Raw genomic sequence first — 18,276 nt, 5'->3', positions numbered from 1 at the left:
GAATTTGTGACTTATGTTTGAACATATCTATGTATTAATATATATTCCGATCGATGACCGTTACAGAATGACGTCCGATGTATAAAATAGGAGAAACAATAGTGAAAACGTTGTTATGTTTCTCCTAACCGTCGTAACGATCACCTATCGGAATATATCGCGATCATTGGATTAACATAGTCGGTGACAACGCCGAAAGTCAAATCAAAAATTGGCCAATTCAAGAAATTTTATTTTCAGGAGTGCTAAATGATTATATAAATAAACCACTATAATATAATTAATTAACCAATAATTATACTTAAAGTTAATATTTTTATGATATATTTTAATCCAAACAAATTGAAGATAATTTTTTTGATCCAGTTTTAAGACTTTCTATATCATATTGCAGTATATGTTTTTGCTGTATTTGATTATAAAGAATATTTTCAAGTGCGACTATGTCAACTTTGTGCTCATGTTCTATTTGTAGCATATTTTCCTGTAAGATGAAATAATAATTAAGTTAAATAATCTAAAAAATGTAATTACGCAGTATATTGATATATTTAGATGCAACAAAATTTCTCTTACTTCTGAGAGTAAAGTTTGTTCCAAAATTTTTCTAAGTTTAAACCTTTCTTTTTCTAATATTGTCAAGAAACTTAATTTTTCGGTATTATTTCGAATTAAGGTTTCTAAAACAATTAATCCTTTATTACAATTCCATTTTGTATCTAAAAAATTTTAATATTAAAATTGTTTGTTAAATTTTTATCAAAATAATTTTATAAAATTCCAAATTTTTGTAATTTACTTTCTATGTTTTTAGATAAACTCTTCATAATTTTCCGTACATCAATTTTTGTATCATAAATTAATCTTTGTAAAATAGTCTGATAAAGGTTAATCAAAGACACTTTACAACCAAATTTTTGTATCATTTTTTCTTTAATGTGTTCCTTCAGCCTCTTATTTTGAGTTTCCATATATTTTAAGTCCAATTTTATTCGTTTTAGATGTACTTCATTTTTCCTGCAATAAACCATAAATATATTCCGTTTTTAGAAACTATTATATTTTTTAGTATACTTGCGTGTTTCTTCTAAGTTGTATGTTTCATCTTGCAATTCTCCGACTCTGGTATATAAATTCGCTAATTCTTTTTTATTAAAAACTATACAATTTTGAATGCTTGCAGTGCATCCAGAGTCTAATATGTGCTGTAATTGATGAAGTTTTAATATGACTGTTACATTAATTTCATTTAATTTTTTTTGCTTATCCAGCTATGAAAAATAAAACGCTTTAGTTCATAAGTTTTTTGCAAATTATTATGTATATAATATAATAATGTTTAAAAATACCACAAAATTTTGCAGTTCTTCTTCATTGTATTTTAAAGTACTTTCAATAATTCTTAAATGTTTGATATCAGTATCTAATTCTTTCTGCAATAATTCTATTTCTCTTTGTTCTTCTCTGATTTGCAATTCATATGTATATCGTTTTTCTCTCATAGAAAATGCCATGTCATATAATTGTGTATCACAGCCCACTGGGCAGATATTTTCATCAAATGGAATGTACTCAGCTTCAGAATCTATTGTTTCATCTGTTTCTTCAGAACTAGTTTCTGATGATTGTGTAATCGAATCTAAAGAACCTACAAATTATAATTACGAAAATTAACTACGAAAATGACTAAAGTTAAAATAAATTACTAATCTAGTAAATTTAGCTCAACTAAAAATTATAAAGCTAAAAATTCTAGAAAGAAAATTTAATACCATTTTGTTTTTTTAGTGCTGTATATTTTCTCTTGAATATTTTTTGAAGGAAATTTTGAAATTTATTATCAGCAATAGCTTTTGTAAAGTCAGTAGCAGTATCTTTAATTTTTATATGCAATTTTTTTATTTCTTCTTCTCGTGCAGCAATATTAATATTTGTAGCTTGCATCTATTAACATCATGTATTAATATAATGTTGTTAATAAATAATTGGTTAATATATAAATAATTATTATTTTTGTTATACGGATAATAACCTTTAACATCATTGTAATACGTTCATTTGATTTATCAATAACTTTCTCTTCAAGAGCATGTTCCATTGTTTCAGATTCCCGCAGGATCATAAATTCTTCATATAGAGTTAACAAATTCAGATTCATATATGTACTTTGATATACTACGTCTAATCGATATTCTTCTAGTTCATCTAAATCTTTTTCCAATTGTTTGTATTCGGCACTGATATATCGTAAAATACAATCTTGTTCATATATTTTTCGCCACATTCGAGAACGTTTCATTTCACGTTCCCAGGTAGTTTGAACAGAGTCATTTATGTTAAGATTTCGAATTAAATCACCAGCTATGGATGAATGATCCTTTATTTTCATTTGTGAAGCAGAAATAAGAATATAGAGACTTTCTTGTCCTTTGTGAAAGATAGCTTTATCATCACAATATAATACTTCATATTCTAAATCAGAATGATCTATTAATTGATCTATAATTAATGATTGCCTTTGGCGTTTTACTTGTTGCACCTTTTCCGACATAGATACATATTTCTGAAGCTATAATGGTATATTATTATAAAAAGGGATCTTAGATAAATTTAGTTACAAGTAATCATTAATTATACCTAATTAACTAAAAATATATAACTAACCTCAAGATTATGTTCAGGAAATTCAATATCAAAATACAGTTTTGGTGGATGTGGTAAAGGTTTTATATTTTTTAATGGAATTTCTGTGTGAATCTTTTTAAGAATTTCTGTTAATTTAATAACTTCTTTCTGCATCTTTTCTTTTTTCAATGCAATCATTTTCAATTTTGTATTAAAGTTCTCTCGCAAATGATGAAGCTATAAAAAATAATTATGTCAAAAACTACTGTAACATTGAATTTTTTATTAATTTTACCTTATCTCTACAATCCATAAGTTGTTTATATTTTATGGCAGCAGTTTCTTTTTTCTTCATTAAACTAAAGTCTACATTCATTTTCAAATTGTATTCACCAATGGATTGTTCCGCCTTTTGAAGGAAAACTGCATCTTCCAAACGACTTTTAACTAAATTTGGCTTTTTTGCATGTAGTTTCTGCCACTATATATAACATATTTTTGAAAGATACACATTATTTTTATTATGATCTTTTCTATAGTAGATTACTTACTTCTTTCTGTCGTTCAATCAATCTAGCTTTCTTTTCCTTGTACTTTAACAACATTCGATTAATTTGTAACCCTAATCCAGATGATAAATCGCCAAAATCTTCAGCTAAGAGTCCTTCCAAATATTGTATTTCTTGTTCTTCTGATTTCTGTTTGTCTTCCTTAACCTGTTCTTGCATTATTCTATAATTTAATAACAAAATGCATATGAAAAGAACAAAATATCTTTAAATAATTTATATGACTAAAAATTAGTCAATTAATAATAGTTCATATAAATATTATAATAGTAAAGGACATACAAATTTGTTTTTTCCCAGGATAAATTATTATCCAACTTTAGCTGCAATTCCATTTCTTGTAAAATAATTTAAAGTTAAGAAACATAATATAAATTTATACAATAAAAAATAAAAATACCTGCCTGCTTTCTGTTGCTCATCTTTGTCCTTCAGCAATTTCATACATTTTAAAATGCTGTCAGTATCTAGGTGTAATTCTCTCAAAGAATATACTGCTCTACTTTCATCTCTATTTTTAAATTTTCATAAACAAACTTGTAATTTTAGTAAACACTATTTAATGAACATAATTAAAAAAACAATAATACTTACAATATACCATGCACTGCAAAAGGTAAGTAAGTAATAGATGTTACAAAATGGTCCATAAGCTTTTGTAATTCTAATTTCCTCTTTTCTACTTCAAATTGTAGCTTTCGTTCTGTTAAGGTTTTATGTGTATTCAGTTGCTGTTCTAAGTCTTCTACTATTCTCGGATCCAGCTCAAACTGTGATATTCGTTGTGAATGCAGGAGATGTTTATTCCTTAATTAACGAAAGAAATCTTAATAATAGACTTTAACAAGCATGATAATTATGATAATGACAATAATAATAATAGTAATAATAACAAGAACACTAATAAATAAATTACATGAAAAATATTAAACCAAAGAATCAAAAAATATAAAATCCAAGCAATTCCAAATTAAACATATGTATAATTAATTATCACATTACAAAAGAGAGGACATCAAAATAATAATAATATAAAACAAGATCATTTGATACCTTGTAATAATTTTAACATATTCTTCTGTTAAATTATGTATGATTTCAAGTACTTTTTTCTTTTTCTTCTCTGCAACTGAAAAAATCCTGTCTTGTTCTATTTTAGTAATTACTTCTTCCAAATTTGGATAATCAGCATCTTCAATATCTTCGACACTTTCAGGCTAATTATAAATATTGCAATTATAAGTACTAGATTTAACCTAATTGAAAAATAATTACTGAGAAATTAACTTACTATAAAAAGAGAATACTCTAACTTTGGTATTTCATATTCCTCATATGGTGTATCATCATTGATTTTAAAAGAAAATATATTTCCATCTTGGCCACATGTTAACAATATTTCTTTATTATAACCGAATAAAATATTAGAAATGTGTCCATTATAATGATCATGTGTTTGTAAAATCCAACAGTCTGAAAAATCTAATGGATCTTTGTCCTTTATTTTAACGACGTAAAGCTGTCCATATTGTGTTCCCAAATATAAATATTTCTTATTTTCCCTAAAAAAATCCGTAATTTTTTAATTTTATATATTTTATTTTCTTTTTTTTCTTTTTTTTTTAATGTTTATAAATGTCCCTACTGAAAAAGGAAATTATGCATTTCTGTGTCTATTGCATGTTCGATTATTCTACTCCTAATGGGTTTATTATGTTTTAATTTTAGAGATAATGGACGTGGATATTCGTAAACATATCCTGCATCAAACCCAGCCATAAATAACCATATGTTTCCATCAATGCCATATTGTGCTATTAAAACTTTATTTGGAATTTCTGGAATATAAATTTCTGGGAGAATCATTTCTTTTTCATCAAGCTCCGCTAAAAAAATAAATAAATACAAATAATCAATATGCGATTTAAATTAAATTACTAAAACATAATTTAAAATAAATAATTACTAAGAAATGTATCTTCATCAATTATAATGTGAGGATTTTCAGCAATTAATCGTTCCATTTCTTTTCTCTTTTCTTTGAGTCTTTCTTCTTTCTCTGCTTCATATTTTTCTTTTATAGTTTGTCTTTCTATTGCAGACTTTACCGATTCAAATTTAAATGATGCAGGTCTACATTTAACTAATTCATATGAAGTTGTTGTGTATGACTGAGGTATCATAGGCAATTTTACTTCCATACAATCTCCTCGTAAGCATCCAATTAATAGAGTTGCTTCCTATTTGTATGATTAATTATAATTATTGTTTTTTTATTATGTCTTTTTGTATTTAATAATTGTATTTACTTCTTGGGGATTCCATGTCATGCAAGTAGCAGGTGATGGAAGTCTCACATAGCCAATAGGTGTAATTGTAGGATAATTATTGGTAGTATGAATATTAAATAGAAAAATAGTGGCATCATTGCTACCCGTTACTAATAAGCTAAAAATAAATCATATATAATAATTAAAGTACAATCATTTTGTTCATATAATACGCACCTACAAGATGTATTTAAAGACATTACAGTAATTGGCATCGAATGTGGTTTTAAAACTTGAATTAGTTTTGTATTATCCATTTTTACATTTCCGGTATTTGTTGTTTGTATTGTTACTGTAATCATCCTAATAATACCATTTTCAAAAGCACATACGAGTGTTGAACCTGTTTTTTCAATCTAAACATTTCTATGAAATAGTATTTGTATGAAACGTTTAAAAATAAAAAGAAATAATTTACCTTACATGGAAGCCAAATTACTTGACTACTAGTGTCATAAAATTTATAAATCAGATTTAATTTTTTCTCTATGTAGTTATAAATATGCAAATTTCCATTTTTATCAAGCGTTGCTACAAAGGGTCCCCAATCTGCTGTATCCATATCGACAATAGGACCAGCATGACATGTAAAAAGTTTTTGTTGAACATGTTCTTTTTTACTAGTACAAAGGTCAAGTAGCCACAGTCCCCCATTTCCATCCTATTAAATATTTGTTTGAATATTGAAATGTTGGAATGTTTCCTAAATACAATCTGCTTACTTACCTGAGCGTACCACATGGTTTTTTCAGGATTATCTGGTTCCTGCTTTTGGATACTCATAAGCATTGCATTTTCTATTCCCTCTGCAATTTGAAATTCATAAATTGGTTGAATTTCAAGAAATTGTTCATCATCAGAAAGATCAGCATGGTCTATGGTCTCATAGAACCAAAATCGTATCCATCCATCAGATCCTACACTATCGCAGATCATAATATAATTTATTGTATATACGTTTTTTTAAATTTTTAATCATATAAGTTTCTGTTTTATTACCGACTGATATAATTTCTCCACTAAGCAACTCAAATTGTGAGATATAGCCAACATGTGCTGGCTCTTTATTTTTTCTACGTGCTTCCAATTTGATTAAACTTTCATCCCATAAGAGTATGTTACCCCATTCACAACCAGAGACAATCTAAAAAATTTATTCAAAGTTATACATTTAAAACAGCTATAAATTTTATTATTTAATAGATTTAATTTTTTCTTACAGTCTCGTTTGGCATGGGATGAATTGCTATAATATCAGAGATTTCAGTATTCCCAAATTTACCAATTTCACCTTTAAGTTTTAATCCGGTAAAAGTTTTAGACATTTTCCAAAATTTAATATGTCCTATTCCACTAGATGTTAACTGGCCAGGAATATATTTAGAGAAAGTGACATTATATACATCTTGAACATAAGATTTACATTGCAAAATAATGTTTGACTCTTTCCAATTCCAAAGTGAAATATAATAATCAGGTTCACCACCTTGTGATGCCAATAATAATCCATCTGGACTATAATTTATCAAAATGTAATTTTATATCTTTTGTAATGAAATAATAATTGTGTAGGTTTATCATTACCTGTATGATAAATGAAAATAACGTTTAGTTGTTCCACCTCTTAAAACAATTATAGTTTCCATAAGTGGCCAATTAAAAATATTTATTAGAGGGTTTTCTCCATTTGCCCCAACAGCAATGTGTTCAAAAATAGGATTTTTCTAAAAATAAATTATAATAGAATTTTTTAAATTTAAATCTTTTTTAGTATTAAAAAGAAAGATACAAATATTTACCGATATATGCCCAATACCAGTACCCACAGAACCTATTTTAAACCACATTTTATTTTCTTTTACATTGAAAAACTGAATTAAATTGCCAGCAGCGAAAGCAATAGTATTTGTATCGACTACACAAAGATTGAAATACTTTCGACAGTTATATCCATAAGAATGACTAACAGATATTCAAATATATAATATGTAAGAAGAAAGATGTAGTGAAAGAAAAATGATTATTTTTTATTAAGGATACAAAAATTCTAAAATATTTTCAGGTATAGTTCCATCATCGGGTTTTTGAGCTGTAAGTGAATATTCCTCTTTTTTCTCCTCTTGATTTATGTTAAAATTTTCTTCTTTTTGCTCAACGCTTTCATTCTCAGTTTCCCAATTTAATTCTATGTTTTGTCCTAGATCTTCACCACTTACAGATTCAAATTTGCCACCATCGGCCATTTTGTTATTTCAAGCAGAAAGAGCTAATATAGAACAAACATGTATTTTCTCAAAAATTTCAATTATACTTTATTTTAATTGAAATTTTGTTATAAACTGTTATAAGTAATTATTGAACTGTCTAGATTTTCTTATTAGATTTCTAGACACGAGTGCGGTTTAATTCATAATTTGATGGTTTAGGGGCGTCAACAAATGTCACTCGATCTCGTGTATTCTTGTTAATCGATTGTCAAGTGCAGCAATTGTAGCATTGGTTAGCGTATAAAGACAGATCAATCATGGCAAGTAATTATTAAGTGTATTAAGCGTTGATAAATGTATTTGTTTTCATTACTTCAATAGTGTAAAATATAATCCCTTCTTTTTTTGTAATAATAAAGATTACATTTTTATAAAATTATTTATCAATTCAAACAGAATAAACTCTAAAAAGTTGTTAAATAATGTACAGATCCGTTTCATCCTCATTCAAAACAGAGCTGGAAAAACGAGATTGGCAAAATGGTATATGAATTTTGATGACGATGAGAAGCAGAAGCTAATAGAAGAAGTTCATGCAGTGGTGACTGTACGAGATGCTAAGCATACTAACTTTGTTGAGGTAAATTTTATATATCATGTATCATTATAATATATATTAAATATTGAATTTTTCATATTTTAGTTTCGTAACTTCAAAATTGTATATAGAAGATATGCTGGTTTATATTTTTGCATTTGTGTTGATGTCAATGATAATAATCTATGTTACCTAGAAGCAATACATAATTTTGTTGAAGTACTAAATGAATATTTCCATAATGTATGTGAGTTGGACCTTGTGTTTAATTTTTATAAGGTAATTTTTAATATATGTGTACATCTAAATTTATATTACAACGCAATTTTATTCTAATGTGAAACTTGTTATAGGTCTATACAGTTGTAGATGAAATGTTCTTAGCTGGTGAAATAAGGGAAACTAGTCAAACAAAGGTATTGAAACAACTCCTGATGTTAAATTCATTGGAATAAACTTATTTAACATTATTTAATTCTATTAATTGAATATATTATATAAATGTAAAAAGTAAAATACATCAAGGACAACAAATCCTGTTAATTGATTTATTAATATTCATTGTTTTTTTACATGATAAATTTAAGATACTATTATGTAAAAATATAAAAATGCTGGAATAAATGTTAGAAACATTTTAAGAATTTATATTGATTGTTAAAATTTCATACAAGCAATGTATTTACTAATCAATTTTATTATGTGATGCATTTTGTTGAATTATATACATACTCTATCTTATGTAAATTTTAAATAAACTTGAAAATAAATATGTGTGAAAGTTATAATAAAAACATTTTATATGTTGCTGCATATAAACATAACATATACTATTACTTATTCTATATAAATTAAAAGATGCTTATAAATATTATAATTTTATCAATAAACAAAAATATAACTTTCACATATAAACTGAGATTTTTCACTGTAAAGTTAATATATACAATTGATTTTTAAAAACTTTCTGCTTGGGACTATATTGAATGTATTCGCAAAATGTAAATACTTGAAGTATTACATATAATTAATTTTATATATATAATATATTTTATATATATAATTGTTATATATATACTAATTCTATGTGTTAACAAATTATATGAGAAGTATGAAAAGTATGATGTTTTAAATAAATATTTGACATTGTTTGAAAGAATTAAAAATATTAAAATTATTATAAGCTAATTATATATCTTAATATGCATTAATACAATTCATATTTTAAATGTACATTTTTTTTTATTAATGATATTTTATTTTTAAATAGCTATTAAATTTTAATATCTTCATTATCATAGTTTTGAAAATAATTATTTGGTTAATACATCAATATTCGATTCAATATAATCGATATTCGATATACGATTAATCGATGACTTAGATTATCGACTTACGTAATAGAAGCGAACTTCATTGATGTGGATTAGTGAGCTTCACGGAGATAAAATATCAATTATATGTATATACGTATATTTGATAATTATAGTTAATATTGTTTTTAAAATACATATAATTGCTATTTTATTATATTATTAACTAATAAAAATGAATAGTGTTTGGTTTGGACCAAAATAACTATCGTTTAGTGAATCTGCTAATGAAACTGGTCGTATTGTACAGTTTATCAATTTTTATAAGTTAAAAACGGTATTAGCATAAAATTCATGAAGTGTATTTTCCTGCTCATATGACAAAGAACAATTAAAAAGTTAATAAGAAAAATAATGATACACAGAAGCTCTTTACTGCAATGGATTTTAGTGGTGATATTCACAATCACTATCATTTATTTAAAAATGAAAATAAATTTCCTGGAGGATCACTACAAACTATTGCGTAGGCGTTATAATAGACAATTAATTTTATTAATTTGTAACAGCAAAAGTTTCATCCTTTTAATATTTCGTTCTGTTAAAGGTGATGGAATAACATAGGTATCCTATCGTACTTCCAGACAATGCCATCACACAAGAACAAAACAATATTCAAAGTGGGATTGAAGCTAGTGAGCATTCTTACAAATCAACTTTTGATGATCTCATCATTATCTACAACAGGGTACCAAAGACAGCATCAACCAGCTTTGTAGGTTTGGTCTACGATCTGTGCAAACTCAACAAATACCATGTTTTACATATTAATGTCTCTAATAACATGCATACACTCACACTTCCTAATCAGGTAATATTATATCATCCTTAATTTGTTATTATTTATTAATTCATTTGTAATATATGTTAAAAAATTGTAGATTCAATTCGCAAATAATATAACTGTTTGGAATACAAAAAAGCCAGCATTTTATCATGGTCATGTCGCATTCTTGAATTTTGAAAAGTAAGTATACAGAAATATTCATTATGAAAAACATTTGTTTTATTTTTTAAAATTATGTTTATGCTTTAGATTTGGTGTAAGACAATCGCCTTTATACATAAATATCTTGCGTAAACCTTTAGATAGATTTGTTTCCTATTACTACTTTTTAAGATATGGAGATAATTTTAGGCCACATTTAATCAGAAAAAAGCATGGAGACACCAAGGTTCGTATTCATAATAATAATAATAATTTATATTTATTATTATATTAATCATGCTAAATCACATATATTTTTGTAGACTTTTGATGAGTGTATTGAGGCAGGACAACCAGATTGTGATCCTGACAATATGTGGTTACAAATACCATTTCTGTGTGGTCATGATCCTGCTTGTTGGTAAGATTTAATAAATTATTACAGTTATCATAATTTATAATGAACAAATATTATTTAATAGGGAAATTGGAAATAGTTGGGCATTAGAAGAAGCAAAAAGAAATTTACAAAAACATTATCTCCTTGTAGGAGTGACAGAAGAATTAACAGAATTTGTAGAAATTTTGCAAATTGTACTTCCACGTTTCTTTAGAGGAGCCTATAATTCTTTTTTGCATAGTAAGAGAAGATATAATCGAAATTTTATTAAGAAATAAGACTTTTTAAATTACTAATGAATTATTAAATTGCAGATAATAAATCACATTTGCGGCAAACTACACAAAAAATCAATCCACGACCTGAAACAATAGACAAAATACAAAAATCTGTTGTTTGGAAGATGGAAAATGAACTGTATAACTTTGCTTTAATGCATTTCCATGCTGTAAAGAAACGACTTATAAATGCTTCTCCTCAAGATGTAAATCAACGATTTATGTATGAAAAGATACGTCCAAAATAAATTTACTTTTTTAAGCAGAGATACTTTTTGGAATTGTTATAAAATTAGAACGAACTTCAAATTTATAATATTAAATATAATATAGACTTTTGATAGAACGTGTATAGATAATGAAATAATTTATTCAATACTCTATTAGTCTTTACATTGAGGTTTGAAGTTTGTTATCTGACTTTAAAGCAAACATATAAACTGGGTACAATCCACGTGGAAATTTCTGTTGTTGTTCTTCCTTTATACAAACTAAATTAGATTCCTGAAATATACGATAGAATTCAGAAAGAGGTCGTGTCACTGATGAATCCTTTGTATCAATCTCCAAATTTCTAGAACTGGTTACATTTTCTTTAATCACTATTACACCATTAGATTTTAGGCCACTCCTATAAAAGTTTTATTAGACGATTAAAAATAATTTCTAATTTTTATTAAGACTAAACGAAATACTTACGAACACTTTTTTAAAAATTCTATCAAATCATCATGCTTTAAATGACCCAAAACCCATTGGCACCAAATGACATCATACTTGGCAGTAAAGCAAAAGTTTTGTAGTCCTTGAAATGTGATTTAATCAATTAAATGTCTTTTCTACTTTGTATAAACCAATGAAGTATTACCAATTGGATAATAGTTGCAAATTCTTGTTGAATGACTTTCCAAACATGTTTTAGCTACTTCTAGAAATTCTAAATTTTGCTCCACTAAGTCAACATGTTTAAAATGATTTAATAATAAATTCTTAGTTATCCTTCCTATGCCTGCACCACAATCTAATGCATGTGTCTTTAATGGAGGATTTTTTAACTAAAATAAAACAAACTTTAGGTATCATAATATTTAAAAAATTTACTGATAAGAATCTTGAATATTACAAAATTAATCATTATAATATATACCGCAAACAAAGCCTTTAAAAATTTTGTGGATCCCTTTATATCAATTTGAGAAATAAATCCAAAACCTCCAAGCATTCCATCTATTGTAGGTGGAACATGTTTCCAGTATTTGACAGCTGCTGTATAAAATTCATGTCCTTCAAGTGTATTTTCTTCTTTTTCCATCTTTGGTGATGATAAATAATACATCTTACCTATCTAATCAATATCATAATCAATTTCATTTTTTCTATATATTCAAAAAATTTAATTATGTAAAATTAAAAAGCAATCAAAACACCATGTAACGTGTTGAAAGAAATTAATAAAAAGTGAGCATCGACTTCTTCATAAAAACTAAATATTTTAATACTTTTTATATTTAATAAAAACCTGCTATATTATGAAATAACGTTTATATATAAATAAGATATTGTTAACAAAAATTTGATGAATAGAACTGACATTAAAAATTGTATACTTTATCATCGACATTTAATAAATTATATCGACTTATATCGATTATAAAATATCGATATATTGCCTGTTCTGTAGAGTCGAAATATCGACAACATATCGATTACTGTATATAAAAGCTTTTGTACAATTTAAAGATAAATTTATTAAAAGAATATTACGTAGGAAAGAACCAAAATCTCTATATAGTACGAAAATTTATACATAAATTTTCAAATGGTAGATTACGTTGCGTATAGTTAAAATAATTGTGTGCAGTAGTTGTGCGTACTCACTGGTCGGTTTGGTTAGGATAAAATCGATGTTAGTCGTTAGAGAGCAGTTCCCTTGGAATCATGGCAGAAGTACGACTTTATGATTCAACAATTTGTCGGTTATGTGCAGAAGATAATGGTAATGGAGAATTACTCTATATGGCAGATGGTGATGATCCAGATTTAAGTTCTATGGTCAATCGGTACTTGCCGCTCAAGGTACGAAATTTCGAAACATTAGACTCTAACTTGACTTCCTGCTTTATACACAAATACTACCAGAATCAAATGTTCGATATTTCCTCCTGATACTGTACATTGTACATTGTTATTTACTTTGTCTGTTATTTGTCTGAGAATTTACTATAATTTTTATAAATGTTAGTATGATTGCAGAACATTGTCTTTGTTAATGAAATTTTTTAAATGATAATAAATATTCTAGTTATGTTCATAATTTAATGTTAAACATATTCGTTACTGTGTATTGTTATTAATCCTATTCAATTTGATTCGATATGATATTATTTTAAAATATTAACGTTTTTGTTTGTCATATAAGTTTCGTTTTAAGATGTACAAAATTTCAGTTTTTCTAAATAATTTCTTGCAAAATGTAAAAATAATGAATATCAATTGGCGTAATTATTGATTTATTGTTTGAGGTTATACTACAAAAAGAAGCATTGAATTTATTTTCAAATAAATGTTATAATACAATTTTGATTAAAGATTCGAGATGATGGGAAATTACCACGTACAATTTGTCCTGGTTGTAATATTCAACTGGAGGCTACGATACAGTTTTTTGAATTATTGGTGGATGGTCAAAGGAAAATTCGTGAGATGTGGAAGCATCAGATAGAACAACAACGTAAAGCTGAACGAGAACGCTTACGTGCAGAAAAGGAGAACACAGATGTTAGATCAGAAACATCACAATTGGATATTATTCCAAGATATAACGAAGAAGACCACTTTGAGCAACAAATAATAATAAAAAGTATTATTTTATATTAAGGATTATATTATATTCTAATTAAAGATCTATTGCAAAATTTTTAATTATGATATTGTTTAATAGTAATGCCAGATGGTTCTATGTATGCTGCAGAACATGAAATGAGTTTACAGATGGAAGGATTAAGTAAACCCAAACGAAAAAGAGGACGTCCACCAAAATCTCACACAGAGAACATATCTGTGGTTTGTAAAAGTAACATGTTTGTTCAAGATAAAATATATTAAACTATTAAATTTCAGGAATTAACAAAGGGAGATGTACTAGAGGCAGTGAGTCAAGAAGAAGAAGATAAACACGAAGAGGAAATAGATGAAGTAGATGGAGATGGAAGACGTCGCAGAAAGCGTAAAGTTCCCAAAAGGTATTGATTGTAAGAAGAAACATTTAAAGGTAATTACTATCATTTTTATAATAGCATATGAAATGATTCAGATATATGGAGGCAGTTCAAGGCAAAGAACTGGAAAGAATATATAAGGAGGAGGGAGTAATTGATGAAGAAGATGATGATGATCCTGATAATTTTGAAGATTCTGAAGAACACTTAAATATGTCTGTTCCTGATAGTCAAGAAGGTAAGAAATAATGAAGTACATTAATTTAAAGGTATTTATCTAATAATTATTTATCAATAATCATTTGTATATTTTAGAAATAATTGGTCACTTAGAATCTGAAGAAGGAAAAGATCTTGGAGAGTTAGTGATAGTAAACAGAGGTAGAGGACGAGGTCGACCAAAATTACGTCGTAGAAGAAATAAGTTCACGTGTCAGTTATGTGGTCGAGGGTTTCTTCAACGTAGCAGATATATTGTACACAAGTAAATAGAATTTAGCGAAATTTTAACGTTGTATACGATGAAAGTAATATTTGCTTTTTGTTAATTAGGAGTTTCCACAAAGGCATAAAATATGAATGTTCGGAATGTAAAAAGTTATTTACAAGTAAAGAAAATTTAGAACTGCATCAGAAGGCAACTCATCATATTGGTGATGATGTTAATCAAGATTTTGAGCATATCGTCGAAGATTCAACCTTTGAATCAAAACGTTTATCTGAAGAAAATAATATTTCTAACGCACTTGATCATGCATTGACTGAAGAACATCATACAAATAATTCAAATAATTCTAGTGATTCTCAGAAAAATGTTCCATGTGAACACTGTGAAAAGCTATTTGAAACAAAGGAGATGTATGACCTGCATTTAAAAACGGCTCATGAACGTGATAAATTATTTATATGCACTATTTGTAATAAGAATTTCACACAACAAGCGGCTTTAAAACATCATATGTCAATACACGAGGTAAAAAAATGAATATGGATAAATTATACTCTAAAAATTATAAAGATTCCCAGTATATAAAAAAATATAATAATTAAATATTTTTTTATTATTTTTTAGAGAAATAAATTAGAGAAAGAGTATCCATGTGATATTTGTGGAAAAGTACTCAATCATCCTAGTTCTGTAGTATATCATAAAGAAGCAGAACACAATAATGGTCGTCGATTTGTTTGCAATAAATGCGGAAAAAGTTTTAAACATAAGCAATTGTTACAACGTCATCAGCTTGTACATTCTGATGATCGGCCTTATATTTGTAAATCATGTAATGCCAGTTTTAAAACAAAGGCAAATCTAATCAATCATCAATCTACACATACCGGGGAAAAAAAATATTTTTGCGAAATTTGTGGGCAGCAATTTGCACATAAAACTAGTCTCACGCTACATTACAGGTTACTATACAAATAAAAAATATATTTATATACATTGATTTAAATTTAGTTAAATAAACAAATAATTCACATTTAGGTGGCATACAGGACACAAACCATATACATGTGAGGTATGTCATAAAAGTTTTTCACAAAATGGAAATTTACAAGAACATATGCGAATACATACGGGAGAAAAACCTTATTGCTGCGATTATTGTGGCAGAAAGTTTACTACTTCTTCACAATTTAAACTACATGTTAAACGGCACACTGGAGAGCGTCCTTGGAAATGTGAATTTTGCGCAAAGTGCTTTTTACATAAAGATACTTGGAAATGTCATGTTCGCAGGCATAAGGGAGAACGTCCTTTTCAATGTGCACATTGTAATCGAGGTTTTACAGAACAATGGGCTTTGAAAAAGCACCTTCGTTTACATACTGGTAACATTTTTACTCTGCTTTTACAAATTTACTATTTTTATCAAAAATTTCAACATTAATTTATTGTAGATTAATTTATTTATTTATTATTAATTTATGTGTTTAAGATTTATTTTTAAAAATGTGTTTTCATATATTTTTATTTGTTAGGTGAAAAGCCTTATTCCTGTGATGTTTGCGGAAAAGCATTTGCTGATTGTTCAAACTTAACAAAGCATAAAAAAGTAAGAGAGATCCAAATTGTATTAATAGACTCAATAGTGAGAAGTTCAATAAGACGGAATTATTATCGAGTTGCTTCTAGGTACACAGGGAAACTAAACTTTCTGCGATAAATGAAATAGAAGGTTCTCCAATCGGAGAAGTTTGGCAAATTTTACCAAGTTCTCAAGAATCTGATGAACATTCATTAACTGATCAAATGGCTCAAGTTATTGCAACAGATGAGACATCAGGAGATGGTATTCAACAAATTATATATGTTTCATACCAAGATCCAGATGATCCTAACCAGTCTCGAACTTTACATTTCGGTAAAAATGACTATTTTATAACATTTGTATTTATTAATTTACATCTGTTTCTAATCCAACTCAATTTTTTTTTTTTTACATTGAAATCAGTTGATGCTGGAATGATGAGAAATAAAGAGGAAAAAACGAATGTAAATCAATCATTATCACATTTAAGCGTTAGCAATGATAGCATGCTTTCTAATCCAGGTCATGCTAATGAAAATAATAACTCAAATGAACGAATAAATGTGGAACTTTCAGAATCCGATCTTCAACTTCAGGTAAAGATGAATAAGATATTAAACTGTTATTACGTAGTAATAACAAAAGAATAAAACGGTAGTTATATTTACAGATTACAGATGAAGAAGGTAACCCAATTCCTCTTTCAATTCAAGATGCCCGACAGCTTTTATCTCAAAGTCAATTTGTTAATCAACTTAGTGATGGACAAGAAATTAGAGTTCATTCTGGTGTTATTCCAGATGAATTAACAGCACCATTAAGTGTACACGTTAATCAAAATTCCGACATAAAGAATGTCGACATTTCTAGTACGGTGGAAACAAAAGTGAAAAATATTTCAACTGTACAAACAGATGCAGAAGCAATCGTAAAGGCATTGCAGGTAATATTTTTAAATAAAATTGTTCAAGTAATAAGCTTTCTTACATCTGATGAGTATTCAATTCTTTTTCGCTTTAAACTCATTCAGAGGCGAGCGGTCATAGAAAGAAAATCGATTTACATGTAATTTCTGGAAATCATCTACTCAGTTATATAGTGCCTTGAACTAGTTACAATTAAATAGAAACTGCCCTATTTACAAATTCTAACATATACATTTTACAAACATATAGTATAATATAAATTAATATATTATCATGTATTTTACAAAAAATTGTATTGTTACATACAATTATAATTAAAATGTAATAGGATGAAGATACGGATGCAAGTGCTGTTGCAACGATTAATCAAATGGAGGAATCAGAACAATCGGGGATCGCCGATAGCGAACAAGCAATAGAATTCACAACACAAGATGGACAAAAAGTTCGTTTAGTTACTTCTTATCATGTTGATCCAATGCAACTTGCTTCTGAGTACCTGACTATTGTATAAAATCATATATTTATAATTTCTTCAATTCTATATGTTAAATTTATTCAAATGTGATCGTGCTTTATTTTTAACAGAAAAACAGAATTTTTAAAGTACCCTATTTAGTTATTAATAAAATTTTGCTAGCTTGTAGAATTCATCAAGCGATGTACGATCATAATTGCCTTTAGGTAAACAGATAATTCTTTAAGAGATGTTAAAGGTAGAGATTTTAATTATTCCGTATGTTTCGAAATATAAAACATGTACACTATGGTTAAACTACTGACTACGTTTA

The 18,276-nt window shown here is 27.1% G+C and overlaps 5 protein-coding genes and 1 long non-coding RNA gene across 16 annotated transcripts; 4 read left to right on the top strand and 2 right to left on the bottom strand.

The window, feature by feature from the left end:
* Positions 1-86: 86 nt before the first annotated feature.
* LOC139996613 (cilia- and flagella-associated protein 44) lies at positions 87-7,767 on the bottom strand. Of its 5 annotated transcripts, XM_072021097.1 has the most exons (26): positions 7,565-7,767; positions 7,324-7,486; positions 7,109-7,248; positions 7,011-7,039; positions 6,745-6,929; positions 6,524-6,668; positions 6,251-6,441; positions 5,943-6,185; positions 5,702-5,880; positions 5,504-5,642; positions 5,161-5,434; positions 4,840-5,080; positions 4,486-4,756; positions 4,248-4,411; positions 3,789-4,001; positions 3,595-3,705; positions 3,177-3,357; positions 2,921-3,106; positions 2,665-2,862; positions 2,033-2,569; positions 1,773-1,944; positions 1,350-1,648; positions 1,075-1,271; positions 800-1,017; positions 577-719; positions 120-484 (listed from the first exon to the last, which is right to left on the bottom strand). In XM_072021097.1, exons 1-26 carry the CDS (start codon positions 7,765-7,767, stop codon positions 329-331), a joined length of 5,178 nt encoding a protein of 1,725 aa, XP_071877198.1. In that variant the 3' UTR covers positions 120-328. The 5 variants fall into 5 exon arrangements, with proteins under 5 accessions (XP_071877199.1, XP_071877198.1, XP_071877195.1 ...); XM_072021094.1 differs by having other exon boundaries at positions 6,745-7,039; XM_072021095.1 differs by having other exon boundaries at positions 4,840-5,077; positions 6,745-7,039.
* On the top strand, positions 3,670-5,167 carry LOC139996653 (uncharacterized). Its single transcript, XR_011802313.1, has 2 exons — positions 3,670-3,810; positions 4,925-5,167. It is a non-coding gene; the product is annotated as an uncharacterized lncRNA (long non-coding RNA).
* Positions 7,768-7,950: 183 nt separating the features above from the next.
* Positions 7,951-8,863, top strand: Ap-2sigma (adaptor protein complex 2, sigma subunit). Its single transcript, XM_072021164.1, has 4 exons — positions 7,951-8,051; positions 8,222-8,371; positions 8,435-8,608; positions 8,683-8,863. Exons 1-4 carry the CDS (start codon positions 8,049-8,051, stop codon positions 8,782-8,784), a joined length of 429 nt encoding a protein of 142 aa, XP_071877265.1. The 5' UTR covers positions 7,951-8,048; the 3' UTR covers positions 8,785-8,863.
* Positions 8,864-9,706: 843 nt separating this feature from the next.
* LOC139996634 (heparin sulfate O-sulfotransferase) lies at positions 9,707-11,575 on the top strand. 4 transcript variants are annotated; one of them, XM_072021143.1, is made up of 8 exons: positions 9,767-9,791; positions 9,886-10,168; positions 10,287-10,513; positions 10,584-10,669; positions 10,739-10,877; positions 10,954-11,051; positions 11,113-11,270; positions 11,345-11,575. In XM_072021143.1, exons 2-8 carry the CDS (start codon positions 10,057-10,059, stop codon positions 11,554-11,556), a joined length of 1,032 nt encoding a protein of 343 aa, XP_071877244.1. In that variant the 5' UTR covers positions 9,767-9,791; positions 9,886-10,056; the 3' UTR covers positions 11,557-11,575. The 4 variants fall into 4 exon arrangements, with proteins under 4 accessions (XP_071877246.1, XP_071877245.1, XP_071877244.1 ...); XM_072021145.1 differs by lacking the exons at positions 9,767-9,791; positions 9,886-10,168 and adding an exon at positions 9,707-9,758; XM_072021144.1 differs by lacking the exon at positions 9,886-10,168 and having other exon boundaries at positions 9,734-9,791.
* Positions 11,576-11,658: 83 nt separating this feature from the next.
* Positions 11,659-13,326, bottom strand: Ntmt (N-terminal methyltransferase). Of its 3 annotated transcripts, none has more exons than XM_072021156.1 (5): positions 13,187-13,326; positions 12,456-12,649; positions 12,177-12,363; positions 12,008-12,113; positions 11,659-11,939 (listed from the first exon to the last, which is right to left on the bottom strand). In XM_072021156.1, the coding sequence occupies exons 2-5, from the start codon at positions 12,642-12,644 to the stop codon at positions 11,699-11,701; spliced, it is 723 nt and encodes a 240-aa protein (XP_071877257.1). In that variant the 5' UTR covers positions 12,645-12,649; positions 13,187-13,326; the 3' UTR covers positions 11,659-11,698. The 3 variants fall into 3 exon arrangements, with proteins under 3 accessions (XP_071877257.1, XP_071877259.1, XP_071877258.1); XM_072021158.1 differs by lacking the exon at positions 13,187-13,326 and adding an exon at positions 12,900-12,918; XM_072021157.1 differs by lacking the exon at positions 13,187-13,326 and adding an exon at positions 12,808-12,826.
* Positions 13,247-18,053, top strand: LOC139996615 (uncharacterized). Of its 2 annotated transcripts, none has more exons than XM_072021103.1 (14): positions 13,247-13,384; positions 13,898-14,168; positions 14,250-14,371; positions 14,429-14,550; positions 14,622-14,764; positions 14,842-15,010; positions 15,079-15,499; positions 15,599-15,936; positions 16,013-16,359; positions 16,510-16,583; positions 16,664-16,892; positions 16,983-17,155; positions 17,230-17,502; positions 17,814-18,053. In XM_072021103.1, exons 1-14 carry the CDS (start codon positions 13,247-13,249, stop codon positions 17,997-17,999), a joined length of 3,006 nt encoding a protein of 1,001 aa, XP_071877204.1. In that variant the 3' UTR covers positions 18,000-18,053. The 2 variants fall into 2 exon arrangements, with proteins under 2 accessions (XP_071877204.1, XP_071877205.1); XM_072021104.1 differs by lacking the exon at positions 13,247-13,384 and adding an exon at positions 13,526-13,545.
* Positions 18,054-18,276: the final 223 nt, after the last annotated feature.

The sequence above is a fragment of the Bombus fervidus genome, chromosome 18, assembly GCF_041682495.2.
Source record: "Bombus fervidus isolate BK054 chromosome 18, iyBomFerv1, whole genome shotgun sequence".
NCBI classification, from domain to species: domain Eukaryota; kingdom Metazoa; phylum Arthropoda; class Insecta; order Hymenoptera; family Apidae; genus Bombus; species Bombus fervidus.
Note: the sequence above shows the minus strand (reverse complement) of the source record. Positions and strands in the feature narration are given on the sequence as shown.